Below are 21620 nucleotides of genomic sequence, written 5' to 3'. Positions count from 1 at the left end.
ACAGTTCAGGGGTCTTTGATCTGGAGTTTCCAGGAGAAGGTAATTAGCAAAGAATTGAGTTCTCTCCCCAGGGCATACCTTCAAAAGGATGGATTCACCCCCTCACCCCCAGGTATTTCCTAGGAAATCCACTTTACGCAGGTTGTCACCAAAAATCCTTTGAGGTTCCTCATGTCTCCCGCAGATTACATTAATCCTGTCTTCTCGCTAAAGAAGTTCCATACAATCCCACAGCAATACACAAACGTTTTCATTTTTAATGCAATGAACTCCAAAAATACTAAACCTAATTCAGTAAGGTTTGTCTAGGATAATACAGGATAATTGCCTAAATTGTCATAAAAACAAATTAAAAGTTTCTATTCAGAAAGTTGCTATGTTCGTAGTCTGAGAAAATCTGTTCACATATTTGATTAGTAGATCATGAAAGAAGAGAGACCAAGAAATCCATGGAATGTAAAATCCTTCTTTGTCCTCTGATTGTACATGCAAAGTTTTCATGTTTGTCCATTTTTAATTTTTTTTGAAAGATGCATTTATTATAAAGCCTCCATCATAATGGATTAAGAAATACATACTTATAAAACACTCAAGCAATACAGTAAGGACAGGATCATGAACAGCTACTTGCCCAGATAGTCCCATTGGCATCAATGGCACTACTTGAGTAAGAAGAAAAGGAGTACTTGTGGCACCTTAGAGACTAACCAATTTATTTGAGCATAAGCTTTCGTGAGCTACAGCTCACTTCATCGGATGCATCCCATGAAGTGAGCTGTAGCCCCTGAAAGCTTATGCTCAAATAAATTGGCTAGTCTCTAAGGTGCCACAAGTACTCCTTTTCTTTTTGCGGATACAGACTAACACGGCTGCTACTCTGAAACCTGTCATAACTTGAGTAAGTGCTCACTAATGTCAGTAGAGGGTTTACAGTCTAACCCTAAATGAGAAGCCTATTTGTTTTATTAAAAATAAAAACCTCAAAAGTATGGCTCTTTCTCATTTGCTTAGTTTGCTGAAATTTCTGAAATTTGCCAGGGCTGCACTGAAAACAAGCTGTGGCTTCATAACTGTGTATCCCTGAAAAATAAATGTAACCTGTGCTTGACCTCAAACCTCATAAGCACTGTTTGTGAATTTTGTTCCTAGTGCACATACCAGACTAAGAAAACAAAGGTTTTTCTCCGGCTCAAAAATGTAATATTTATAGTAGCCATATTTTTTTTTGAATGTCAAAAGCATAACCTGACCCTTCCTTAAACTAAAATAATGTGTTAATTCACTGTAATCATTCATATCTCTGTTACGTGATATGCCACTGAAGAGAGATGGTTCAGGGCCAGCATTCCTTTCTGTTGGGAACAGGCTTTAGGAGGTCATGTGCGCATCCATGGCACCGTTAGTGGTTTTCAGGACTAAAGCTCTGGCAGGAAAAAGTAACCTGAAGCAATTCTTAACATTGTTGACATTATAAAACATTACCTATGGCTGTGAGTACAGCAAGAGGAGCTACTGTGCCTTAAGTCTATCAAGAATTTTTATAAAATATTTATTTATAATTGTATTACTGTAGCACCTATGGGTCCTGTCAATGACCAGGACCCATTGTTTTAGGTGCTATACAGTCAGAACAAAAAGACAGTCCCAAAGATCTTACAATCTCGGTATAAGATGAGATAATAGACCAATATAGTCAGATCAGATGGGGCAGTACAAAAAAACCCCAATGAGACAACATTGGTCAGCATGATAGGCTGTGGTCTCAGCAACCAGCAGCCTAATCACTGTTACACTTTTGTAGCCATCACAGAAAAAGGAGTGTTTTGAAGAAGGATAGCGAGTTAGTTTTTTGGATGTTTATGAGGTGCTTCTCCCAGGTGTGAAAAGTAGCCTGGGAGAAAGCAAATGGGTCTGCTGTTGTGTGTCTGATTAAGTATCAAAGTAGCATGCTTCAGGAGCTGGGGGATATCCATTCCCATCAGATAATAAAACAATGTAACATCATGTACTCTGATAGCATATTTCACCCAAAGGCTTGCAGTGTTCACTGACTATTCTCAGTAAATACGGTTGTGTTATAACTGGATAGATAGCAGAACTGCAGAAAAGAATGTGAGGGTCATAGAGGATCATCAGTAGTGTGACACTATTGCAAAAAATGCCAGTGTCATTCTGGGTGTATTAACAGGAGTGTCATGTAAGACATAGTAGGTAACTGTTTTGCTCTACTTGGCACAAGTGAGGCCTCATCTGGAGGACTGAGTCCGGTCTTGGGCATGGCACTTTAAGAAAGATGTGGACAAATTGGAGAGAGTCCAGAGGAGAGAAACAAAAATAAGAGGTTTAGAAAACCTGTCTTAGGGGAAAGTCTGGAATACTTGGGCATGTTTAGGCTAGAGATGAGAAGGCTGAGGTGGGACATAAGTTTTCAAAGAAGTAGAAGGTGATGTTATAAAGAGGACAGTGATCAATTGTTCTCCCATGTTCACTGAAGGTGGGACAAAAAGTAATAGACGTAGACGTAGTAAGAGACGTAGTAAGAGACTTAGGTTAGATATTAAAGAAAAACTTCTAACTATGTAATAAGCGCTGGAACAGATTACCTAAAGAGATTGTGAAATCCACATCATTGGTAGTTTTTAAGAACAGATTAGATAAACACCTGTCAGGGATGATCTAGATATGTTTGGTCTTCCTTGTAGCGGGGAGATAAACTACATAACCCCTGGAGGTCCCTTCCAGCCTTACAGTTCTATGAATCTGTTCTGCAATAGATCATGCTAACACCAACTGTAAATGGCTTGTAGAAGAAAAGAAAGGTACCTTACACAAGTGTAGGATGGAATCCCTTACCCCCAGGGAAAAGTGGGAGACCCACAGTAGAATTTGTAGGTTTGTGACTCCAACTCCACTCGAATAAATCTATCATTCTCAAAACAGGATTTGAAGAGTCAGGGAATTCGGTGCAGTCTGTTTGTTTCAGAGGGTTGTTGGACTGGGATTGGGAGAGGAAGCCCTGTAAGAGAAGAATCTACCTCTGTTAAAGGTTCTGGGCGGATGGGGAACAAATGAAGTCTGATAAATTTGAGGAATATATAGAATGTTTTGTCAAATAGGAAAAGATTCTTTCACAAAGACATGAGGGCAGGAGACAGGTCCTAAAATGTCTTAATGATTATGAGAGAGATTCTGTGGGTTTGAATGGACAGGAATCCAATTAAAAAAAATTGTATCTCTCTTCTGGTAATTCTGTTTTTGATTGCAGTAGGTCATGTATTTAGATTTCAAAACAACTCTTTGTGACTTTGCATGTTTAAACTAAGTTGCTAATCACTACACCTACTGCCTTCAGGAAGATGAGGCATAGGTATGTCCCTATTTGGAGCATATCCCTGTTTGGTCCTTATTGCGATCAGGGCCTCTTCCTAGAGTTTGTTATATTTTTCCCTTCAGGGGATGGCATTTTTTAATGCAGAAATTCTTTCTTGTCTCTGCCAAGAGGTAGCTTATTTTTCCTTGTCAAAAACCTTGACGTGGAAGCAGGCAATTCTTTTTACTTGTAACAGATTTTTACGCTTCAAAATCTTTCCATTCTTCACTGCAGAAAAAGAGACCAGTGATGACTTTCCATAATGGAGAGAGGGCTTAATGGACTGTAAATCTCACTATATAACTCTGAGATGATGGAACTGTACTACACAGATGTAACATTTGAGGCATACTCTGGTTGCAACCATGCTGGATTGGAATGTAAAAAATATATGTAATGCACGTGTATAAAAATCCCAAACATTTATAGCTTCTATTTTATAATCCATGAACGCCATCAAAATTTAAGATAAAATTTCATACGTTTTTTCCTTGCAAATAACTTTATTTAATATTTGAACCCATTGCATAGCAAGCTAATTAAAAAAATTAGTGAGTGAATTTAGTGCTCTGAAATCAAAGGATAGATTGAATTAGATAAAGATACATAGTACATGCAGTTATTATGTGGACTTTTTTATATAGCACTTTATAGCACCTCACTGTTCACCTGCAGGACCACTGCTATTTTTTCCAGTCTTCTCTTAAACAATTTATTTAATCTTAGTATGAAGAACAAAACTCAGGATAAAATGGAACACTCTCATTCCTGTAGGGAGCTAGCAGAATGCGAGGCCGTCTGGGCAGCATGGACAGCTTTGAACGGTGCAGCAGCCTTACTTCTGACAAGGTATGTAACAAAATTAAGTAAAACTGGAATGTACTGTGGTTAATGCTGAAGCATAGTAACACAGCAACTCTCCTTCTTTGATTTCAAGGTGGCCACATAAAGAACGTATGTATTTTGCAAAGTTCAAGTAAGATACATCTACAATGGAGGAAAATCCTCCTTGGCCATTGTATGTATTTTATTTCAGTTTTCTAAACCACATTATTGTTAAAGCTCAAACTTAAAGAAAATCTTGCTGTTTTTCATTTATGCTGTCTGTTTATTTTTTAAACTTCATGTAACTTGCTTTTGTGAGCAAACTAAACCAGGGAATTTATAGTCTGTTTCTGCTTCATAACTTTTCAGAGGGATGTTTAAACTAAAAAGAAAACACAATTAAAAAAAATTACTTTTTTTCAAGTAAAAAAAGCTGCTTTTACCACATTAAAATGGAGAATACAAAACTAGCTAACAGTCGCCATTGTTAAAAAAAGAATGTACATAAAGATGTTGAAACACAAAACATTTGTTACTGAATAAAAGAGAGGCTTGAATCTTTTTTTAAGTAGTTCAAAACCCCATGTGTAATGCCAGTTTTGTTCACTTTCGTTTTATTTCCTGTTTTTAATGTCTTTTTCCTTTTACCTCGCACAACATTTGAATGAATGATAGTTTTTCCCAGGAGAAGGAGGATCCATAACAGCTTTTATTATTTGATTTTCCTGCTGCTGTTACTCGGAATCTGTCTGTGTAGTAATAATCTTTTTTCCAGGATATTGCTTTGACAGTACAGGAAATATGTTCATGTTATGTCGAGGAAGCTAGTATAAACCAGCTTTGGCCGTGATACTTTCTTTTTCATGAAAGAGCTAGAAGTATAGCAGTTGCAATTGTTAGTAGCCAAAGGGTGTTCGAGAGGAGCTTCTGATCTATTATGAATGCTTTGTGTACACCCTCTTTGTTGCTTTAAAAAGGACATTGCTATTTCAGAGGTAATTATCAAAGGATGTCTGGTGTTGGTTGCGCAGCTGATAATTAGCATACAATAGGCCGTGACCAAGAAGGGGAGAGGCTTTAGTCCTTCCAGACCCTTGATGAGCTGTAGGATTTGTTCAGTTATGTTACCAGTTGTACAGTGCAGGGGGGAAAGTGTCACTCCTATCTGATTTCCTTTCAGGACTGTTCACCCGGAGATTCTCCTCCAGCCACTCCTCCAGCTTCCCCCGTGTCCTCGGTCTGGCAGCCATTTCCCGAAGAGGACTCTGATTCTCCTCAGTTTAGAAGGCGTGCACATACTTTCAGCCATCCAACGTCCAGTGCCAAGAAGAGGATTACTTTCCAGGACGGGAGGTCCCAGAGTGTTAAGTCTCCACTTCTGAGACAGAATTCTATAGAGCAGAGCAGGTGAGTTTTCAGAGCTCTCCTGATCAGGAAAAATAGAATGAAATGAATATAAATAAGGCCCATCCATGCATTTAAGCCACAGTTGTTAATGTTCACATAGGCTGCTTGTGCGAATGTTTAGAGTTCTAAATAATTATATTCAGAAAATTTCTCCACAGCTAAAGTACTTGTTGCTGTACCCCAGTTGATACAGACAATAATTAACTGACCAAAGAGCTAGTTCTCATCTCAGCGGCCTTGGGCAAACCACTTAACCTTTTTGGCTGTCTGCTTTAGAGAATTTTAGGGGGTGGGAAATTCCCATCAGTTCAGCTTCACAGGTGGCCACACGGCAGGAGCTCTAATGTAGGCAAGGCTCTAGTGCCTCCCATTGTCTCCCACCAGGTCAGTTAAACCTCCTGAGGAAAGGTTTGTAGGAATTCAATACGACCACATTGTGAGACTCCTCAGCTATATTTAACTTTTTTGAGGGGATAGCATGTGTAGGTGCCATAGTGCCCTTTCCCAAACATCTCCCTTTTAAACTCTTTTCCTTTTATTCTGGAGACCTTGGGAGGCTGCTCCCATTGGAGATAATCATGGCTCCTTCATTTTGGTCAGAAGGAGCCACCACAATTCTTTTCCAGTTCTTCTTGGATACTCCTTTACTCTCCCCATGTCCAGTAGTGAGCATACAAGCGCAACATCACTTAGTCTTTCTTTGCTTGCTCAGGCCCTAGACCAGTGGTGGGCAACCTGCGGGCCACATGCAGCCCATCAGGGTAATCCACTGGAGGGCCGCCAGACAGTTTGTTTACATTTTCGTGGCCGCCCGCAGCTCCCAGTACCCGTGGTTCGCCATTCCCGGCCAATGGGAGCTGTGGGAAATGGCAGCCAGCATGTCCCTGTGGCCCGCGCCACTTCCCGCAGCTCCCATTGGCCGGGAATGGTGAACCGCGGCCACTGGGAGTTGCTGGCGGCCGTGCAAATGTAAACAAACTGTCTGGTGGCCCGCCAGCGGATTACCCTGATGGGCCACATGTTGCCCACCACTGCCCTAGACTCTGATTCCTCTTACCTGGTAACATTCTTTTCCCAAACTACTGAGGTGGCCTCTACATTTTACACGTTTACATTTTTAGAAATATATTTTTAAAAATCATGTTGGGTGAAATGGTAGTAATTCTTTTTTCCATTCAATATGCTTATTAAAATGATGAGGTTAATACCACAAGTGACTCTCTTACTTATGAAGTTGATTCTGTTTCATATAGAGGTGCGGGGGAGGAGAAGAAAAAGAAGCTTTGAAATGAGTTCATCAGAATGTTGTTGTTCCTGTGTTTGGCAGATAAGTTTAGTATTTTTTTTTCACTGACCAAGATGGTTTGTGCAGACAGGAAACCTTAGCAATTAGTATTTAAAGACTTGCTGACTTCACTGCTTTGCAATAGTCTTCAAGAAGTCACTGATTTAAGTTGCATGATCAGCAAGCTTCCAGTCAAAACAACAGCTTCACAACAACTTGATCTTAGGTTGTTCTTCCTTTCTGTCACAGAATGAAATATTTATATCAAAGCAACTGAAATGATTCTAATATGTCTTCAAATAGGTTTTTATTTTTTCCTTAATTATTGAAACATTATGTGATTGTCGTCTTTGTAACATATGTAGGATTTGAATTTTCCAAAATTTTTGAAATTGGTGTTGAGTAATTCAGTAGCAATTTCTACAATAACCTTGCACTTGAATTTTCTGAAAAAGTTTTCACCTTTTAAATGTACTGAGAAAATATTCTTTTTAAACGTCTCTATAATGTGTTCACTTTCCTAGTTCATTCCCACTCTAATCTTTTTTGGTATTTTTTATTTATCAAAGCAAGTTTTGCTATAAATGTGGAACCACTGAAGTGCATTACAAACACTGGGTATTTCTCTGTCTTGTTGAAATTAACTAAAACTAAAGAAATAAGAGGTTTTCTTAGCTTCCTATACTTTAGTTTCATTCTGTTGTCTCTAATTTCATCATAATGCAATAATTTGATTTATTAAACCATTTTTTGCCCCAATTTATATCCTGTACAATTCTATTGACTTTGTTGGGGACACAGTCAATGTAAGTCAAGGCCGCAGCTGGCGCAATATTTATAACAGTTGTAGGTATTTTAATTGTGTAACCAGCACACTTAAACACATTTACTACATTTTGTCGTCTTGCCTGCACTCAGTCCTGTGCCTGTAGCCCGACGACGATATCGTAGTGAGAGTGGACTTCCCTCTTCCTTTTCTGCCCCCTCTTTCCTGAAAAGCTTTTACCAGAGCTCAGGCAGGCTGCTCCAGCAGTCTGAAAATGACGTTTCCAAGAGGTGAGAGGACTGTCTTATGCCTGCAGTGCAGCGCGTTCTTCAGTGCAGCTGGCTTATGACATGGAGTTGTCAATTAAATGGCATTTTGGTGTTTTGAAACATGTCGCTTGTGCTAACAGGTTTTCTCAATAGTTGATCTGAATTGATGAACTGACTGTAGAAATGCTCATTAAAAGTAACAAGGCACATCCGATTCCAGGGGGTAACCACACATAGTTACAGTTGTCATAGTGCTACAAAACTACTGCGTTGATTTGTAATACCAGTACATGAGGCTTTTTGTGAGCATTTCACCAATTAATTTCTCCTTTCTGTGTTTTGTGGGACAGCATGAAAAGTGTCATTGTTTGGCTAACCACCAGCATGAATCATTCATTCTGTAAAGCTTTTAAAATGAGGGGAGAGAACCACGAAACATGCGTAATATGCTAGTCCCTTGCTAACGTGCAGCCTTGATACGTGTGGTAGAAAAGGGGGTACCTTGTTGTTTAGTGTTTCATTCAGTAATTAATCAAATCCCTCACTGCTAGGGGCTTCACAAACGTATCATGGCCCTGAAGGGTTTACAGTCTAAAAGAGGCAAAAAGAGGATGCTGTGGGAAGGCCACATAAGCACCTTGATAGACCAAACAAACAAAACCTCAAGCTTGCAAACATAGGCCCTGATTCAGGAGAGCATTGAAGCAAATTCTTAAGCGTTTTCCTGAATCAGAGCTGTAGTGATTGAGATATTGGTCTCGCACTCTGATTTCATGATTTTTGCAGCTGCTTTTTAAAAACAGACTCCCTTTCTTCTCCCAGTCCCTCTTCCAATCGGCCTTTTGTGCACTCCACTACTTACTGGCTTTTCTTCTGTCACCCTGCAGACTGTTGCAATAACTGCTGATTCCCCTTGATGTGGGGAAGAAACCATTCTCCTGTTGGGGCCATGACAGGGGCTATCTTGACTGTCCATCCCCCACCTTCCTCCGCTGCACAGGCACCAATGTCTGTCAGTTGTTGTCTTAGATGGTTTATTGTCAAATCCTGATCTGAAATCTGTCTGTCTGCAGACAGAATGTTTATGCATAAATGTCCAGTCATGTGATACGTAAGTTGCTTTTAAAGTTTTTGGGGTGTCTAAAGGAAATCATATTCCCACTTGCTTTCTAATGAACTTGCAATCACTGATTTAAATTAGGTTATAAACTGTGGGGGGCAGGGACACTATCTAGTTGCATATCTATCCAGTTCCGACATAGAGAGGCCCTGATCCTGAGTGAAGCGTCACAATACTGACTACAATGCCATCATTTTACCGTCCTTTATTCTAGCATAGAGTTTTTTCTGATAATATATTGATCGGGTTAATTAAAGGTGAAGGAAGTGCCCTCTTCTCGTAAGACTCAGAATCCTACTTCTATTTCACTGCAGTAGATTGATTTGGGAGTTATAACTTTGTTAGACAATAGGTGTCAACAGTCATCTACATTCGATTAATGCTGAGGAGTCTCCATAAATCCCACAATTCTGCCACAAAGTGGAAGTATTTGTTTATCACTTTATATTTAAATGGCCCTGCCTTTCTGTCTATAAACATAATGCAGGCCTGCCCCAGGCTTAATAAGGATAAGCACCTGTGTTTCCGGCAGTTGGGGAAAGGTGAATGTTAATTCCACACAGGGTGAGATACGGTCATTGCCAGAAGTCAGTTTTTTATTTTTCTGTTATGTTGTGGGCCAGAGTCTAATCTCAATAATGCCAGTGTAAAAATCTCCATTGAAGTCAATGAAGTTGTTTCAGATTTACACTAGTGTAATAGATCAGAATGTGGCCCTCTGTCTCAAAATCTGTTTTTGTAAAACACCACTTTTTGAATAATACATTAGATAAGGACCTTGTGCACTGTAGTGTGGAGTTTTTAAATGAAAATTAGTGGTTAAACCCTGTTGCTAGGATTATCTCGTCTGTCTGTCTGTCAATATAAATAGACAGTGGGGAAAAATGCAGAGGTTTTATTAGAAAATTCTGTACTGATGGTGTTTCATCTGCATTACTTTGAGCTCTGCAAAACATTTCACATCCTGTTCTTTCTGTTCCTCTCCTTTTTTGATCCAGAGTGTATGTTTGTGAAGATGAGATATCACAGTCTTTAGGCAGTTAAAACTGAGTGATGATAAAGTAGCTATGTAATAATCAGCAGTCACCCAAACATTCAAATCCATATAGTTTGGCTTGGTTTAAAGAGGAATTAAGTGCATCATCCAAATGATGTTCTCTTCCTAGATTAGATTTTCTCTGATTCACATTACTTTGACACTACCATAACATGCCATCAGGTTGAGGCATGAAAGAGGAAGTTCACATCTTTCTTGTGGTTTGATTGATATATGTTTTTTTGCTGACAACTTTCTGTCTTGCTAGGTTCACGTAGCAAAAGTCTGCTTTTTTTTTTTCCCCCTTTCCTGGGATGTCTGGAAACTTCATATTAAAAAAAACAAAACAAAAACAAAAAAACAGGTTGTGTAATACAACAGTTCTTTGAAAGGCAAAAAGCTGTAGATTTTTGTTTTAACTTCTCAGGCCCTTAATTATAACTTCAAACCACTTGCATCTTTTCACAAACCTGGCTGTTGTAGTAAGAGAGATCCTTGCAGAGATCAGTAGGAGTTTTTCATGTATATCTTGGCTCACACCACCTTTTTCCATATTAAGAAAATGCAGTATCCTCTGATACAGGTTTTCGAACCTTTGAAGGCTTGTTCACAACACCTAGTGGTTAATGTAGATGTTACTGGGGAAATTCTTGTTCGTCTTCCCCTTGTGCAATTTGAGGTTTCATGTAAATTGTATGTAGCTTGGGGGGGGGGGGTGCGCGTGCGCATGCTACTGGCAGTTCTACTGCAACTCTTAAAGGGCATCAGGAGTGTGTCAGCTTACTTTTCACAGAGCTAATTTTAACAGCTATGTTTGATTTATAGTAGTTGGATGGGTTTATTCAAATACAATAAATACCACTTAAACTGTACAGCTGTTGAGTAAAAAGCAGCCCTGCTTAAACTGTGCAGCTATTTTAGGTGGTACCAAAGTGAGAATTAAAGATACACAAATGTGATCCTCTGAGTATTTTGTTTTCCACATCTTCATTGCAATACCCATAGTCAATTTAAAAAAAAAAATATACTGAGGTATTAGAGACCTAATGTCTGTTTCCCACAACAAACCTATCTCATTTTAGCTGGACAGTGTGTGTTCTTTGTGAAAGTATCTTGGTGATAATTACTGGCTTTTACGAAAAAACTTTAGTGTGTGTTAAGCACTTCGGGCCAGATTTTAAAAGGTATTTAAGCGCCTTGTGAGATTTTTCAAAAGCACCTTGGTGCCGAACCCCACCCCAACACTTTTTGAAAATTTCACTAGGCACCTGAATACCATTAAAAATCTGGCCCTTTTAGAATAAAATGTGCTATGTTATTGGAAGTACTCTATTAAAATGCCATCATTAGGACAAATCCTTTGGTCCTTATCCACGCCTTATTCTGTCATACTTCAAACTTGGTTTCATTAGAAGACTGAGTAAGGCTCTTCAGACTTTCCCCATTGTTAACAGGGTTTGTCCGTTAACAGGTACCATAGCTTCATAGAGACGATTCCTGAGTGATAACGAACACCCTCAACTCTGCCTTAGTCCATGGATGTTGCTAGTGCTCGGAACCTCTCAGAATTCAATATGGAAAGATTTTGCTTGCAGTGGTAAACTGCTTTCTGCCCAAGTGCAAGTTTAGGGTGGAATTTGTACTCCGAGCTCTTTTTGTTTAAGACCATTTTTAGGTGTTAACAGGGTGGGGGTGAGGGTGTTTTAACTGACTGTTTAAAATAACCCTTTTGAAGCTTGAAAGCAAAATCCAGTTTTTCGTTTAAGTCTTGTTTCCTTCATCTCAGGAATCTTTGGTTGGTTGTTGTAGGGTTGCTCCTGATGGCTAGACTATTGACGTGGATTCTTATTTTTTCTGTGCAAGACACGAATAATTACATGGACTTTGCAACAAGGAAAGAAGTTAATTCCACTTTAGAGCTCACCAGTTTAAATTGTGTCCCAGCTGCAGCATGCTGTTTTACCTGTTGTGTTTTGACTGGCTACCAGTGAGTTCAGTGTGTAATTTAGTTAGTATGCTTTCCAAATCTTTGAAATATTTTATTGCTAACAATAAATTATTAGTGCTCTAGCAACTAAGAAAAGCAAAGGATTTAGGAGCAATCTCTGAACAAAACAGCAGCAGAAAAATCATCTTTCAGAATAAAGATAACTGACAGCAAATATGACCAAAAGAGATTTAAACTGAGGGAGGAATACTTTATTTCTTAACCTTATGCCAGCCCAAGTCAAAGAATTTAAATTCCATGTGATCATTTGTACTGGATTTGTTTGTCCATTTAGTTTTCAAACAGTGAAGCAGGTTGTCTGTTTACCCAACTGCTATTTAGTTAGTTGCATCAAAGAAAAGAAAAGCAGAAGTTGAAGTGAAAGCAAATTGAAGAAAATGCAAATCTTGACATGAACAGCAAGAGTAAAGAGTTACTCCTGGGTCAGTCGTAATGAAGTGATTTTAAGTACAAAAAATTTCAGGTAAGTATTGTAATTCAACATGATCTTATTTCTTGGTAGAGCAATCTTGGGAGGGTACTTTAAAGATTTATTTTGAAAGTAAGCTTTAGATAAGGTGAAGAACAGTTTGTATTTGCAGTTAAATGAAAATAAGCAGTAAGTTACAAAGTGTGTCGTACATAACAGCTGTCTCAAGAAGCTGTCTAGTTTTCAACATAGCATGTACTGTCTAGCATGTAGTATCTAACAAAGAGGTAGCAGATATACTGGTGTGCTTTAATATAATATAGTTTGCCAAAATGAGAAAATGGGTTATTGATCCTTCAGACAGATACTTGAAAATTTTCCTATAAAGCATGTCTTAAAGCTCTGGTTAATGTACATTCTGTTTCTACAAGGCAACTATCTTCACATTATGTTCTGGCTGTTGAAAAGTTAAAGTACAAACTGATAAATGTCTGAGGCATTTCATTGTATTTCCAATTTCATTTTTTGGGTTATATATATGCAAAAGATTTCAGTATTAAGGATCAAAGAGTATTTGTTCAGCAGCTTTACTGAGAATGATCATTCCTTATTTAGACTTGAGCTGCGAAGAGAGTGCCTAGTAGAAACAGAATGTAGAATACTGTACTGTATATTAACCAGAGCTCTAAGTCATGCTTCAGGGAAAATGTTTTAGCAGGCAATGACTACCACATACAAACATGCTTCACCTTGCCAGAAGCCTTGTTTGTGCTTGCTAGACACAGAAAGGACCATTATAAGCAAAATCCCAAACTGTTTTTTTCTATGGAGGCAGAGTCAACATATCAGAATTTTAAAAAAAATTTTATTTTACTTCAGTCAGTTACATTTTTAGGGATCTCTTTGCATTTGCATGACTTCCAAATTGAGCTCTTTATGTATGGAATCTTTACTATGAGAATGCACACTGAACATTTTTAATGAGGAAATTGTTCAGATGCCACAGCAACATCCATGTTTTTAGTTCAGCTGTTTGCAGTATTCTTCAACCCTTTCCTTTCTAGCGATTCTACTTTTTGGCTGTTTAACAGTTTATAGTGTCAGATATTACCTACCTATGTTTGAAAATGCAGAGCATTTTAATTGCATGTACAAATCCCTGCATGCCTACGTGTGGCTGGGCAATTAATATTACATAGCATACAGTTGCAGTTTTAGTTTTACTAGTGCACATGTTATGATACAACAAAAAGAACTGGGGTGGGGACGGGGGAGAGGGAGTGTAGGGAAGGAATTCCGTAGCTTTTGAAGCAATTATAAAATACCCCTTCTCGAAGCAACTTGTTTTCAATTCATGTTGAAAAATCATAGAATCATAGAATAACAGAGTTGGAAGGGACCTCTGGAGGCCATCTAGTCCAACCCCCTGCCCAGAGCAGGACCAATCCCAACTAAATCATCCCAGCCAGGGAATTGTCAAGCCTGACCTTAAAAACTTCTAAGGAAGGGGATTCCACCACTTCCCTAGGTAACGCATTCCAGTGTTTCACCACCCTCCTAGTGAAAAAGTTTTTCCTAATATCCAACCTAAATCTCCCCCACTGCAACTTGAGACCATTACTCTTTGTTCTGTCATCTGCTATCACTGAGAATAGTCTAGATCCATCCTCTTTGGATCTACCTTTCAGGCAGTTAAAAGCAGCTATCAAATCCCCCCTCATTCTTCTCTTCCGCAGCCTAAACAATCCCAGTTCCCTCAGCCTCTCCTCATAACTCATGTGTTCCAGACCCCTAATCATTTTTGTTGCCCTTCGCTGGACTCTCTCCAATTTATCCACATCCTTCTTGTAGCGTGGGGCCCAAAACTGGACACAGTACTCCAGATGAGGCCTCACCAATGTCAAATAGAGGGGAACGATCACGTCCCTCGATCTGCTGGCAATGCCCCTACTTATACACCCCAAAATGCCATTGGCCTTCTTGGCAACAAAGGCACACTGTTGACTCATATCCCGCTTCTCGTCCACTGTCACCCCTAGGTCCTTCTCTGCAGAACTGCTGCCTAGCCTGTAGTGGTGCATGGGATTCTTCCGTCCTAAGTGCAGGACTCTGCATTTGTCCTTGCTGAACCTCATCAGATTTCTTTTGGCCCAATCCTCCAATTTGTCTCGGTCCCTCTGTATCCTATCCCTACCGTCCAGCATATCTACCACTCCTCCCAGTTTAGTGTCATCTGCAAACTTGCTGAGGGTGCAATCCACACCATCCTCCAGATCATTAATGAAGATATTGAACAAAACCAGCCCCAGGACCGACCCTTGGGGCACTCCGCTGGATACCGGCTGCCAACTAGGCATGGAACCATTGATCACTACCCGTTGAGCCCGACAATCTAGCCAACTTTCTACCCACCTTGTAGTGCATCCATCCAGCCCATACTTCTTTAACTTGCTGACAAGAATACTGTGGGAGACCGTGTCAAAAGCTTTGCTACAGTCAAGGAATAACACGTCCACTGCTTTCCGTTCACCCACAGAACCAGTTATCTCATCATAGAAGGCAATTAGATTAGTCGGGCATGACTTGCCCTTGGTGAATCCATGCTGACTGTTCCCGATCACTTTCCTCTCATCTAAGTGCTTCAGAATTGATTCCTTGAGGACATGCTCCATGATTTTTCCAGGGACTGAGGTGAGGCTGACCGGCCTGTAGTTCCCAGGATCCTCCTCCTTCCCTTTTTTAAAGATGGGCACTACATTAGCCTTTTTCCAGTCTTCCGGGACTTCCCCCGATCGCCATGAGTTTTCAAAGATAATGGCCAATGGCCCTGCAATCATATCCACCAATTCCTTTAGCACTCTCGGATGCAACGCATCCGGCCCCATGGACTTGTGCACGTCCAGTTTTTCTAAATAGTCCCGAACTACTTCTTCCTTCACAGAGGGCTGGCCACCTCCTCCCCATGCTGTGGTGGCCAGCTGGTCGCCTGCCATATTTACTATTCTTTCTACACATCGGGATGGTTTGTCCCTGTAACCTCAATAGGGATTCTTTAAAATAACGCCAGCTCTCCTGGACTCCTTTCCCCCTCATGTTATTCTCCCAGGGGATCTTGCCCATCAGTTCCCTCAGGGAGTCGAAGTCTGCTTTTCTGAAGTCCAGGGTCCGTATTCTGCTGCTTTCCTTTCTTCCCTGTGTCAGGATCCTGAACTCGACCATCTCATGGTCACTGCCTCCCAGGTTCCCATCCACTTTTGCTTCCCCTACTAATTCTTCCCGGTTTGTGACATGCAACAAATCTTTTTTTTTTTTTTTTTTTTGCCCCCTCCCTGTGTCCTATGAAAAGTGTCTTCCTAACAGATGCTTATTGACTAAGCATAATCTGAAATTAGAACTACAGTGATCACCCTTAGTGTTTTTATGAGGAGGGATATTAGTAGAACCTGTATAAGCTTTCTAGCCTGTAGAAATGTTTGCCCAATGGTACCCTCCTGTGATAAAGCCTTGGAAGACTCCTTTGAATTTTCCCCTCAGGTAGACATTCAGTTTGATGGATCAGAGGTAAGGATAGTGCTTCCCAACCCTGGTAGCTGCAAAGACCTGGTGCTTCAGTTCTCCATGCTGGTGGCTGGCTTGTTGGTGCCCCCATAGCAGCAGAGTCTCTGGAGCCGTACTGTCATCAGTAGGGCCCTACCAAATTCATGGTCCGTTTTGGTCAATTTCATGGTCATAGGATTTTAACAATTGTAAATGTCATGATTTCAGATGCTTAAATCTGAAATTTCAGGGTGTTGGGACTGTGGGGGTCCTGATGCAAAAGAGGTTTTTTTGGGGGGAGGTTACAAGGTTATTGTAGGGGGGTCATGGTATTGCCACCCTTACTTCTGCACTGCTGCTGGCAGCAGTGCTGCCTTTGGAGCTGGGCGGCCAGAGAGCGGTGGCTGCTGGCCGGGAGCCCAGCTCTGAAGGCAGCGCTGCTGCCACCAGCAGTGCAGAAGTAAGGGTGGCATGGTATGGTATTGCCACTCTTACTTCTGCGCTGCTGCCTTCAGAGCGGGGCACCCGGCCAACAGCCGTCGCTCTCCGGCCACCAACTCTGTAGGGAGCAACACAGAAGTAAGGGTGGCAATACTGCGACCTCCCCCCCCATGACTCCCTTTTGGGCAGGACTCCCAGTCTGAGAAACGCTGGTCTCCCCTGTGAAGTCTGTATAGTATAGGGTAAAAGTACACAAAAGACACATTTCACAGGGAAGACCAGATTTCATGGTCCGTGATGCATTTTTCACAGATGTGAATTTGGTAGGGCCCTACCCATTAGCATCTATATCCATGCCTGGACAACTTCTCCCTCTGAGGGGAGCTGGGAGTTAATGTTTGGCTGTCCACTGAGTTCAGAGTGGGGTGACTATAGTGGTATTGATCCTCTGACCTCCAGCATGCACCTGCCTTACCTAGGTACTAAAGTTTTAGGCTAGTACACATCTGAAGTAACTCCTCTGAAATTAGCTAATCTGGATTTTCATTAGTGTAACTGAGAGCAGAATGCAGCCCACTAGGCCTAGATACTGAGTTGAACGTTTTTAGCAATACCTAAGATAGTTGTATAGAAATTTATCACCATATACTTGAAAGTTTGGGAATATATGGTAGAGCTGGTATGACCATTTCTGCAACCATCTTGGCCAGCTTCTGGTTCCATCTGCTCATCTTAGTGGTGGAGCTTATAAATAACATTAATGTTTGTTTGAGGTGTGGGTTACTTACTTTTTCCTGTTACCCTATAATACATCCTTACATGCCTTTCAGATCAGACTTTAAATTTAGGTCCTCTTAGCTCAGAGAGGCAAACTATCAAAGTAGAATTTAAGAAATTCCAAGGCACTCTATTTTATGGTTTGTTTTTATTTTATTTTATTTTATTTGAGGGATTATCAGAAAAAATACTCTACACTTTTTTAAATAGCCACGTGTATCCCATTGTATGCTTCAAGCTGTGTGCATAAGTCTGACACCAACTACCTCTACAATAGTCAATTGTTTTTGGAAAAGGAAATGAGGAACTAAGATAGTCATTCAGAATTACAGGGGAATTTTGGAAGATAATGCATAATTACCAACTTTATCTTAAATGTCCAAGGATGTGAGACTTATTGTGTGAAGTACATAATGGTAGCCATGTTTGTCTACAGAGAAACAACCAGTGAAGCACAAGTAACTCATCACATTGTACATACTGAAGGTCAGAAAGGTGCGATATTAAACCATAGGCTAAAATGTGTGGTAGCTATCTCTCCACCTCTAATTTTTCTATGCATATTAAATACTGAAAATAAAACACTGGTGATGTTTCACTTTTCTTCTCAGTCACTTACCCCAGAATTGTATGTCCCCAAAGTGCATCCCCCTTCTGAGGGCTTGTGCTAGAATAATGGTTTTGTTTTTATTATTTGTATAAAGAATGATAAAAAGAAGAGGTTATGCTTCTTTTCTTGTTCTCAAGGTTACATTTTTGTAAGATTTGTAATGATTGAGCTTGATTTTCTAATGCACGATGTAAACATTTGAATAAATGTAAATAGTGGTTGTAGTTTGCATCCTTAGTAATCCCTCTGTACCAAATTAATTAATAGACCCAAATCCTAGTGCTTTACCTGCATGACTTGTCCCATTGACACTCTCATAAAGCGAGCAGATTTTGGCCCAAAATGAATTATATCTTCTGCAGTTACATGTCATGATTTTCAGACTACTCTTTTCATCACTTCATTTAGATTAGTATTCACATAACATTCTCTGTAGTTGTATATAATAGAAATAGTATTCCTTTTATTATCCACAGAAAATGTGTAGGGCAACTATTGGGCCTTACATTAAAGATAAAAACTGGGATTTTTCAGTGTTATTTTGTTAGGATGTGGCACTAGCTAATCCAAAAGCCAATCCTAGCTTTTACAATGGATCATTGTTCAGCTTACGATATTCGATAGAAGAGTTTCCCAACTGGTGCTAAATCTCTGTTGAACCTTCAGTCCATGAATTGGCAGACAAAACAAAAAACAGGATAGATTGGGTACATACAGACTTAATGTGGTCCTTCTGTTCAGATGATAAACCGCATAATCATTCTGTTTTAAAGTTCAGTAAACTGAAGTTTTCCAAAGACCAGAACTGGCTCTGATGAAGGTACATATGTGACCTTGATTCAGCATGTTGCTTAGGGCAACATAGCTAACATAACTGTAGCTTTTAATATGACATGGTCTAGCTTACTTGCATGCTTTCTCTTTTTTACCAGTTGAGAGGTCAGAGATGCTGATTACAATTGGCAAATTGTTGTAACATTCCGTTACAGACTTGCTTCCTAAATATCATAGTGAGCACTTGTTGATCTGTCAGCCCTCCCTTTTCTATAGATCCAGGAGTCTGTAGCAGCAGTACCCATGGAGGATTAACAAAATTATATAAGTACTGTAGGTCCTGGGGGCATGAAAAGTTCTGCTTCTTTTAGAACTTTCCTGCCAAAAGCTGCATCTATAGATGCAATGTTCTGTAGTGTCCTGACAACCCGTTATGATACAGTTGCAGCCTTGCAGTATTCCTCGTTTGACACTTTCAACCTGTCTTCCTGATGCATCGTCATCCCACTGGTTGAGCGTGCAGTGATGGTTACCTGTGACATTGCCCTGCTAGCTTTGTAAACCTCTAAAATACACCCTTTTAATTTTATCTTAGTATTGAGGCTTTGGTGGTCTTCTTTCCCCAGATGGCAGTGTGGGGTAAAGCACTGTAAAAGGACTGCAGACTTTCTGTAACCCAGAGTCCTATGCAGGTGTTCTTTGAGAAACTCCAGTGAGTGCCACCCACCTCCTTTAGGGACAAATATCTCAGATTCTTATATATCACAGACCTGAGGTGCTGCAACTGAATGCTAACAGAGTACACGGTAATCCTCTGGCAAGCACCGGCAAATCTCTGGCATCCCCCTTTTAGAGGACTTCCATATAGTACAGAAACCCCATCACTTCTTTGAGATAAATGGTCCATTTTACCCCTTCTTCCTCTGCTGAATGTGTTCCAGCAGCCTATTCCAGGAGTGTAGTCATACCTCTGTGGTTAAGGGTTGTCTCAGGTCCATTTGGGGATGGCTGGTGCTATTTGTCCTTATCAGCTGCTACTGCAAGTGCTTTGTCCAAGCAGTATTCTGCCTAAATAATTAGGATTGGTAAAGATTTGTTTGACTTGTACATCTGCCTTCAGCAAATGAAGCTGTACATGTCTGCAGGCCAGTGTAACTGCCACATGCTGAGCCATGGAAGGAGTGCAGGGATGGATCAGTTGCAACAGAGTCAGCCAAGATTTTTTTTAAGAACAGAGCTGGATATAGTCACTGCCCTCATGGATTCAACCAGTGGTTTGTTTGGTTCAGTGTCCTGGGTAAAACTTTCAAATAATGAAACTCAACAGGACTTGAGTTCCTACTTGACTTAAGTGCTTTTGAAAATTTTACCCCTTGTCTCCAGCAATGGCCAGTGCCAGATGCTTTAGAGAGAGGTGTTTAAGCCCCATAGTGGACAATTATAACTACCTCATCTAAGTTCCTTCTAAGCTGTGCAGCCGTGCAGCTGCCTATTAAGTGCCACACAGGCGCTCAGGGCTGCAGCAGGGAGAGATGCCTCTCCCCAAGCCCCGGACCTGCTGCGACACCCCTCCCCCGGTCGTGATCCAGCTCAACCCTGGACTGGCCGGGGGACAGGCGCCTCCCCCTCATCCCCTGCCCAGATGCTGCTGTGGGGAGAGAGCTGGGGGGGGGAGTCCTCTCTCTCCCCCCTGTAGCCCCAGGGAGCCCCACGGCACCCAAGCCCCTCATCCCTGGCCCCACTCCCAAAACCCACACCCCCAGCTGGAGCCCTCACCACCCCTGGACCCCCGCCCTCTGCCCTAGCCCTGAGTCCCCTCCCACACCCCGCCACATGAATTTTGTTATGTGCACCAATACGGAGGTGATATGTCACACATAAGAAAATTCATTCCACACATGGGTGGGGAAAAATTAGAGGGAACACTGTACCTCACAGGGGAAAGTTTCCTTCTAATCTCCTGCTCCACCTTGCTCTCTGCTGCCTCTTCCTCCATCAGTATTATCTGCTCAGCCAGCTTCCTGTGGCCCATTTCTCCGTGCCAGTTGGGGGTGAGATCATCTCCTCTGGAGCACTGTGACAGGATCTCTCTCCCCTGCTTTCCTGGCCTCTGCTCCTTCTGCTCGGAATGCTGGTACAGAATGCAGACTCCCCCTCTAGTGTGAGGCGGTGGGGGGCAAGGGGGGAGCACTCTCTCTAGTTGTCCCCTTGTTCCCTGTCACTGTCAGCCATCTCCCTGAAGAGTGGGAAGAGGGAATGATTCATGAGGGGGTTGCTGAAGCCATAAGCACTTCCACCTTTGGGCTCATGAGCCTGCTTGCTTTTAGTCTGTCCTGCCAATTAAATGAGTTGTTGGGTTTTGTGCTCAAGCGATGTCCTCACCTCAGTGTGTTGCATCAGATCCTCTTCAGGCTGAAAGGAAAACAAATTGCAGCCTTTTGAAGGCTGAATATTAGTTTATTTTGCTGCACTGGAATGTCTCTTAGTTTTTCAAATGGAATTTTGAAAAAAAGATAAGCTATAATTCTGAACACTAAGCTAAGCACTCCTTCTACCTGCTGTCTGGAGTGAATTTCGCAGCATCATTTGGCAATTGTGTTCAGGTTGTGGTCCGTGATCATGATCTGCTTTGCCTACCTAACACTGACCCAGCATATGCATGTGTGTTTCTGTGTACTAAATGAACCTTTATCAACTTGTTTTCAAGCTGATTTTTTTTTGGTTGTGCTCTCTGCTTGTTTTCCTCCAGTGATGGGGAGGGAAGGAAAAGGACCTCGTCCGTCTGCAGCAACGAGTCTGTAAATGCCAGCGGGGTCACTCTTACCCCCCGCCGCATCTCCTGGCGGCAGCGAATCTTCCTGCGGGTTGCTTCACCCATGAACAAATCTCCCTCAACAATGCAGCATCAAGGTCAGTCGGCTTCAAAGAAAGCAGACTGTTCATATGCTATTGCTGGTTACTCCTGGAAAGAAAAGTAGATGTTTAA

The 21620-nt window shown here is 41.1% G+C and overlaps 1 protein-coding gene across 1 annotated transcript in view; it reads left to right on the top strand.

Moving 5' to 3' along the window:
* Positions 1 to 21620, top strand: part of TBC1D4 (TBC1 domain family member 4) — a 154241-nt gene that overhangs the window by 109440 nt on the left and 23181 nt on the right. The window contains exons 9-11 of the mRNA XM_074962041.1: positions 4145 to 4219; positions 5376 to 5602; positions 21384 to 21544. Coding sequence (XP_074818142.1) covers positions 4145 to 4219; positions 5376 to 5602; positions 21384 to 21544 — 463 coding nt within the window. The remainder of the gene's footprint in view (positions 1 to 4144; positions 4220 to 5375; positions 5603 to 21383; positions 21545 to 21620) is intronic.

This window comes from Natator depressus, chromosome 1, assembly GCF_965152275.1.
Source record: "Natator depressus isolate rNatDep1 chromosome 1, rNatDep2.hap1, whole genome shotgun sequence".
NCBI classification, from domain to species: domain Eukaryota; kingdom Metazoa; phylum Chordata; order Testudines; family Cheloniidae; genus Natator; species Natator depressus.
Note: the sequence above shows the minus strand (reverse complement) of the source record. Positions and strands in the feature narration are given on the sequence as shown.